At 33.1% G+C, this 7,966-nt stretch overlaps 1 protein-coding gene across 1 annotated transcript; it reads right to left on the bottom strand.

Moving 5' to 3' along the window:
* Positions 1-2,084: 2,084 nt before the first annotated feature.
* Positions 2,085-5,863, bottom strand: LOC107783342 (purple acid phosphatase 2-like). The gene is made up of 8 exons (XM_016604311.2): positions 5,532-5,863; positions 4,590-4,790; positions 4,352-4,463; positions 3,930-4,159; positions 3,547-3,685; positions 2,896-3,116; positions 2,677-2,798; positions 2,085-2,557 (listed from the first exon to the last, which is right to left on the bottom strand). The coding sequence occupies exons 1-8, from the start codon at positions 5,715-5,717 to the stop codon at positions 2,362-2,364; spliced, it is 1,407 nt and encodes a 468-aa protein (XP_016459797.2). The 5' UTR covers positions 5,718-5,863; the 3' UTR covers positions 2,085-2,361.
* Between the last annotated feature and the right edge of the window lie 2,103 nt (positions 5,864-7,966).

The raw sequence follows: 7,966 nt of genomic DNA, 5'->3' as shown, positions 1-7,966 counted from the left end.
CATGAAACCATTGGTTACACTTCAGACCTATTTGGCCTTAAGTGCATTTGAAGTGCAATTTTTCACTTTAGACTTATTGGCCTTAAGTGAAGGAAAACGTTTGTTGTACTTCAGACTTTTTGACCTTAAGTGCATCTGAAGTACAATTTTTCACTTCAGACTTATTGGCCTTAAGTGCATGAAACCATTGGTTGCACTTCAGACCTATTTGGTATTAAGTGCATCTGAAGTGCAAATTTTTCACTTCAGACTAATTTTTTTAACTTCAGACCCGATAAGTTTAAAGTTGATCGTAAAGTGGGTAGGCTTGCAAAATATTTTGCAAAGTGGGTATAGGTTCAATTGTGACCTTAAAACCGGGTATAGATACAAAAGCGGGTCTGTAGGCCCAGGTTTGACTGTTTCTATTTATCACTTTCTTTCGTTTTCTTATGGAGTGGTTCGGGAACTTACGAATTATCGGGAGAAATTAAAAAATAGCCATATTTACAAGTTGTAATTGAAAAATAGCCACAGTTTCAAAAATAATCAAAATTTAACCACTTTTCTTGTAAAGATAAATCTGAACGAAAACACTACTCAAAATCCGAAAAATATTCCAGCATAATATACTGGAGTTCCATTATAATATACCGGTCCAGCATAATATGCTGGAAGTTCATATACATGTGCTCCAATCTCTAGTATATTATGCTGGAGCTTTCCGCGTGTTGGAGTTCCAGCATAATATGTTGTAAGTTCATATACAGGTGCACCAATCTCTAGTATATTATGCTGGACCGGTCCGTGTTGCAGTAAAATAATAATTATTTTTTAATGACTTTGCAAACCCTGACTATTTTAAAATTATCGGTCCGAAAACTGGCTAGCCCGTGCTATTTTTACCGAATTATCAGGTTGATTAAGTAGTATAAATATGGACACTAATACAAATTATAGTCTTTTTCATGTTTTCCTATTCAGCTATAGACCTTTTCATTTATTACGTCATTTATGCCATCAGTAGTTCTTACTTCAAATATAGGCGTCTCCTGTATACATAGCATTTTCTATCAATTAGCGCTTACAATTTTTTTTTTTTTTTTTTTTTGCTTATGTGTTATATTCTAGCTTGAAGACTAATAAGTTGCAATATCACCATTGCATGTATAGTCAATTAGTTAATCAGAAAAGATCCATGTCTCACCTACGATGTCAATCAGAAAAGATCTTCAATTTGATTAGCCTATAAATTAATGAGAAAATTTTATTATAATCACCATTGAGTCTATAGTCAATTAGTCATAGGCGGCTCTAATGTTAAGAGGTAAGGACTAAGGCTTATGCTTTCTTTAGGCCCCAAATTTGGGAGCTCCATTTTAAAAAAATAATATAGATTTATAGGTATTTAAAAAATAATATTTAATACTTTTAATATAAAAGTAGAGTTTTTAATATAAAAAGAAAGAAAACTTTTTTTATATATAAATAAAGTAATAATTTAACTTACTTAAAAATGGGTAGATGAATTTGACTTACTTAAAAATGGGTAGATGGATAGTTTTTCAACGTTCCAATTTTTTACTTTTTACTCCTTTATTAGATAACGTGTAAAAATTTTACTCTCCCTTTCTTACTTTGTTCAAGTTAATCTTTCTTTTTTCCTAGTCTCTTCGTATTCAAAACCCCTACGAATTTTTGTCTTTCTCTTTATTATTCTTACTCACATTCTTTCTCCAAGATTTTATTAGTTTAAGTGTTCAACAATACTTTTAACCTTTCAATAGTTATATACTTCTATTGCTCTATAATATCTTATCTAAACTCAACAATATCTCAAGAAAGACTAAATGAGTTGTCTATAATATCAATTGAAAAAGAATTATTAGAAAAACTCGATTATAAAAAAGATCATTAACAACTTTATATCTTAAAAAGCTAGAAGATTAAATTTCAAATAAAAATATATCGTTAACTTCCTTTTAAAAATTTAGGCCTCGTATTAAATTTCACGACAGAGCCGCCCCTGTTAGTCACCTCCAGTCCTACTAACAACCCTTTATTCCACTCTTAACAAAAACATTTGTGCTCCCCAAATCCAAATATCCAGGTTCTAGACCACCGGAAAATGAAAACCGGATAGTAGCACAAAATACATTATATTTTTACAAGTCTAAATATGCACATATGATCACTGCCAAAGTATAAATGACACGCTGAGAGTGCATCATTTTTGCATACTTTCCAAGAGTAAATTAACATTGAAAACTTTCTGGAAATGATCTGTTGAATATAGCACTGCTCACAAGTAGTCTCTCATAATTCACAACCTTCTAGTTCGTCGACACAGTTTGAGTAATGCTATGAAGAGGCAATCTCATTTCACGACAGAGCTACAGAGGGTTCCTCCAGTTTCCAGTATCTGTTAAGAAGCCATAGCGAGTCTGCTTCAACAGCATATCCATCATCGTTACGATGCCAACCAAAATAGGCATGTGTTCTGTTCTTGATATCCAATATCCCATGACCGAAGCTTGCTTCCCGATAGGCGGAATACCTTGGCTGTGGTTGTGTCATCCTGCAGCAAATGAAGGCATTAGGTAAGATATAGGATCATCTCTTCTCTATGATTTTCAATCTTAAGCTATTCATATTTAATTTGACCAGCTAAATAATGTTCTTGTATTTGAAGCATACTCTGTAGCTAATCCCTCTTGATTTCCTCCATCTCCAATGGTAATATACACGGGGGCAGACTCGTCCCTGACAGGACTGCACTTCCTATTTATGATGTTGTAAGCAACGTTTGATACCCGCTCCTGAGACCAGATATACCAACGACATTAGTTAATCAGAGACTTAGGGAAGCTGTTAAATTTTAGACCATGATTACATGTATGGCATGCGGAGACTTACTGATCGTTCATAGGCATGAACATGACCAGCGAAGACAACATCCACCTTGTAATTCACAAACCATGGTTCATACATGACTCGCATTGTTTCCCCTTCCATATAATGATGAACATAACTACTATACATTGGACAATGCATGAGTACAATGAGCCATGGTGTCTCGCTCCTGTTAACTTTAGGCAACTCATTCTTTAACCATTTCCATTGAGGAGTGTATGTACCTAAAAGAAAGACAACAGGAGAAACTAAAATTCACCACTATCCACAAAAGTAAAATGAAGAGTTTAGTCACAAGTTCTTCAACATAGCAGTGTCCCTCGAACACTTCATTGGAAGATCTGCTCAAATATCCAGCTTACTTGCTTGCCCAAATGGTGATTAACCCTGAATAACATAGGTATGTGGATTCGTATTTTCCTTAATCCCATAAATTTTGGACAATACAGTCACATAATCTTCTTTTCTCTTGCTACCATCAATCATAAGATCTCAGTTATAGAGTATTAAGCGTTTACTTTCCTAATACTGTTATTTAGTTAAAACTATCTTTTCTATAGCTTCATCAAATTATCAAGTAATGCATGGGAAAGTACATTCTATGCGTTTATCATGTTAAAAACTACATAGTTTTATAACATGCTAAATTCTTACCAAAAGCTGAATAAGAAGACATGACAATAATATAGGCTGAAGCTCTCTTTATAGAGTACCAAAGCGGAGAAGTACTGTCTGATGCTCTGTAAGGTGTAGAAAATCGGTGCTTGTAAGGTACAAAAGGTTTGGATTCGCCCTGCAATGAAGTGACTATAGCATTACCCAGTTATCACTAAGAAGAACAAGTGTGAAGAAGATAAGTTAGTTATCATTGTTCCTATAAAGTTAATATATTTTACATAATGCCTTTTCTCTTCTAAGAAATTTTCAATTAAGCCATGTATTCTTAAGTCTTCTAAGCTAAACCGATTTGGCAAAATATTTAGAAATACATGCTTAGAAACTGTCATTATCCAGATAGTTATGAATAGGATGCTTACAATTTCAGGAACAAAATCAAGTTCATGATTTCCGGCTGTCCAAATCCAGGGTTGATATGCTGCACTTCTCTCGATAAATCTCCCCCATGTGTCCCATCGTATGTTGTTGTGAAACGGATAATTATCAGCATAAGAGAGGTCACCGACAAAGAGAATCGTTTGGCCCTTTAGAGGGTTCAACTCATAATGAGTCAGTGTGCTATTGGAGTCATAGGTCTGACCAAGATCCCCTGTTCAATATACAGAATGAGCCTAAGCTAAACTAACGTAAGTCCAAGCTACATGGCCTAAAATGAAGGAAATATGACATCACAATCACAAGGGACCTGATCCTAAAAATGGAAGTAATTTGAGAGAACATCTAAATTAACGATTCACCCACCAGAATTAAAAGAAAATGTAAGTAGTAATTGGGACGTTACCAATGAGACCAAATGTATAAGGAACATCAGGTCCAGGTTTTGGAGGAGTTACAAACCAAAACTGTCTGGTTGTATTTCCTAACCCCACTTCGTAATAGTACTTTGCATCAAACTGCAACAAGAACAAAATATAGTTTTCTTAAGAACTTGTATTATTTAGTACAAAAGGGGGTGAGTGAAAAACATGCACCATAAGATGTATTTGAGGTCAACGTGCGGATATAGAATTACACCGTACCTCCAGATCCTTGATGGTACAGTGATGTATATATCCGGAAGTGTAATTGTAATACTTGTAGCTAACAACAAAGCCCTCAGCAGAGCTCTTAACATTGCTATTTTCGGCCCAATAGAGGACTGAATTTGAGCCAGGCTCATCAGGTGTGGTCCAAGACACAATCACACCCTTTCCTTCAAGATCCCCTTGTGTTATATAAACCTTCAAGATCCACATTCACTTCACCGGATGAGCAAAACCAAAATACACAAGGTGGCATAAAGCAACGCCAATAATATCCGCTCTAAATGACGACGACGACAACAACAACAACAAACCCAGTGTAATCTCACAAAGTAGGGTTCTAGTACTACATTTTCATATTTCATTGGAATGACATTCAAGAAACAATGAGATACATCAAAGATGTGTGGATGCTAAACACAACAAAGCTGTGGAGACACTAAAAGGAAACAGAATAGGAGTCAACTTTCAAAGAAGATTTGGGTTTATCTAGAAGGAACAAAATTGTGATATTTACAGAAAGTATAGTCCCAGTCTCCCAGAAAGCATTTTTTTTCTTTCTGAAAAACCTTTTATTAGAATTCAGCTAAACTTCTTCGAAACAACAATTATTTCACTATTACGATTAAAAAAATATAGTACTTAAGAGGTTCAAAATATTCCCCCACAAAACTGATTGTTGACATCAGTTAGCTAAACAAAGAATTTTGTTGTGTAAGTTAGGAACCAAAAAAGACAGAAGCTTGAAAATAGGAATCAACAATTTAATCAATTACATCTCAATCCCAGATCACTATTTTTATACTGACGATCAAATTATTACAATCATTAAATTAATCTTTATCCAAGCTGGATTATACTTTGCTAAGCTCATACAGAGGGATTTAAACTTGAAGTAAGAATACAGAACTTAAAAAGACGAGGAAAGAGTAGAAGAACCTGATGGGGAGCATTGTAACCAGGTGGAACTCGAAACACATCACTGTTTAATGGCATATCAACATTAGAATTATATTTTCTCACATAATTACTGGTAATTCCACCATCACATAACTGAACACTGCTACTCAAAATCAAGACTGTAAGTAAACATAAAAATCCAGTACAAACCCGCTTCATACCCATTTTTTTTTATTTGAATTGAAGCTCAAGAGAGCTTGTTGGTTTCTCTTAATTTTTTCAAAATTTATTTTATTTGACTGATTATGTTTATGGTTTTAATTGAAATGGAGCTCCACGTATAGGTAAAAGTACCCACAGCTTTGATTTACGTGGCGATAGTGTGGTTATGATATAAGCAGGTGGAAGGAATATTCAGTATTCGGTAGGAATATCTGGTGACTCTACAATTTACTTGCCGCCATTGAATCGAAAATCTCAGACACCTTTGGTAAAATAAAGATAGTTATTTGGGTGAGTTAAACAATTCTTTTATTTGATTATGTCTTTTTAATATATTCGAATTGTATAGTGTAATGTGTTCGTAATATTTTTACTGTCATGTAGACTTTAAGAAAAACAGATAATTAATTCATACTTAAGTTGAAAATTATATGCATTGATCAGCACACTCTTAATTGTGCTTTTTTATAACTTGAACTGAAAGTTTGATTGATAATTTTAGTATAATGCTATGACTTATCTTATATTATTGTGTTAGTTTTTTGAAAAATATATTATATAGTTGTATTTTACTAGGACTTAAGAAATATTTGGAGCACAAGTTGCATATTTTATGTTATGAAGACTTTACCCGGAAAAAACCCAAAAACCGAAAAACCGAAATTGAAAAACAGAATCAGAATTTTAAATTTATAGGTTTGAGATTTCAATCTTTTTAAATTATTAAATTTTTATTTAATAATTAGTATGTATTCAGCAGATTTCTTAAGAATTATTGGGTTCCACCAAACCCGTAATCGAAAAGCTTGCTCCGCCTTGCAAACACCAAAATGAGTTTAGCCCAATTTTCCTCTTATCTGTAAGCTCTAAACATCGCAATGGCCTTGGATCTATTCACTTTTCGGACCCATTATAGAAGAATTAATCCATATAACCTGTCACACCTCTTTTTTACCCCCAAAAGATAAAGTATGTTATAGATTGTGGATTAAAGAGTTTTTTTTAATTAAAGTGATAAATTTGAATAGTGATTATTTTATTTACAGAGTCGCTACTTGGAATTGATTTTTGGGTGTTCCAAGTCACCTTTTATTTGAATCCCTAGTCAAAGAAAGGTTTGACTCTATTATTATTGGTCTGCGAAAACAAAGTTCGGGTAAGAAATTCTGTTGACCGGGGAGAAGGTGTAAGACATTCCCTGAGTCCCGTAGTTCTAGCACGATCGCTTTTATTGACTAAAATTGGCTTGAATTAATTTTTGGATAATCTGTGCTTTATTTGATTTTTCATGTTTTACTTATGTCCGCTTTTATTGTTGATGACTTTATTAATCTCAAACTAGGACGAGTATCCCGACCCTAGCTTACACTAACCAAGACGAATATTCCCGACCTTAGTTCGTGCGTCGTATCCAAAATTGGAGCCTACTGGAAGTTAATTATATAACAAACTTTTATTTATTTGAAAGAATTAAAAACAAGACGCGTCCTCACAACCTTGTCATTTTATTTATGTCTTTATTCCGAAGCGACTCTTCCCGACATTGGTTAAGACGAAATTATTTATCTTTATTAAAAAAAAAATACTTTGAGGGTTTAGATTATTGAAAAAATAAAATTTGTTCATCCGTATTGTGAAAAGATAAATTTTTTTATAACCATATACAGATAACTAGTAGATATTAGGCGTACCTAAAGCTTGATTCTTACTATTGTTATTTGTTTTTTAAAAAGTACTAAATAGTATAGGCTAAATATTTTAAGAAAATTATTTCTAATATTCGCACCTAAAGTTTGCCTAACGATTAATTTATTTGAAAGTGATTAGACTAGATAATTATTAAAAGAATAAAACAATTCTTGAATCTAGTCTTCATGACCCCACTCTATTAATCTATTACGATTCAAAGCTGTTAATTACATTCAAAAGAAACTGAAACAAATATAGTAAAAATAGGCAAGTAAAAGACAAAAGAAAGTTAAAAAGCATGAGATGGAGCAGAAGGAAAAGAGAAAACGTTTCTTTGGCATATGAATTTCAACAAAGATCACTGTTAAAAATGAGGTCTTTATCTTTTTCTTAAACTAAGTAAAGGAATGCAATTTCAATCACATATATAAAGAGAAAAAGATAATTTAACTAATTTTTAACAGATTTACATGATGATAACATTGATATAACATTCATCTCGAAACAAAAATCAGATCTTAACATATTCCATCAACCAAATCCGGATCAAATCCTTCTTATTA

This window comes from Nicotiana tabacum, chromosome 12, assembly GCF_000715075.1.
Source record: "Nicotiana tabacum cultivar K326 chromosome 12, ASM71507v2, whole genome shotgun sequence".
Lineage (NCBI taxonomy): Eukaryota > Viridiplantae > Streptophyta > Magnoliopsida > Solanales > Solanaceae > Nicotiana > Nicotiana tabacum.
The sequence above is the reverse complement of the archived record's forward strand: the minus strand, read 5'-3'. Positions and strand labels throughout refer to the sequence as shown.

Bases quoted from the DNA above. Each gene is read 5' to 3' on its own strand.
- LOC107783342 (XM_016604311.2), bottom strand. From the start codon at position 5,717: ATGGGTATGAAGCGGGTTTGTACTGGATTTTTATGTTTACTTACAGTC. The intron at 3,686-3,929 runs GTAAGCATCCTA...ACTTCATTGCAG, and splicing joins TTGATTTTGTTCCTGAAATT to GGCGAATCCAAACCTTTTGT. The intron at 3,117-3,546 runs GTAAGAATTTAG...TCTTTCTTTTAG, and splicing joins GTCTTCTTATTCAGCTTTTG to GTACATACACTCCTCAATGG.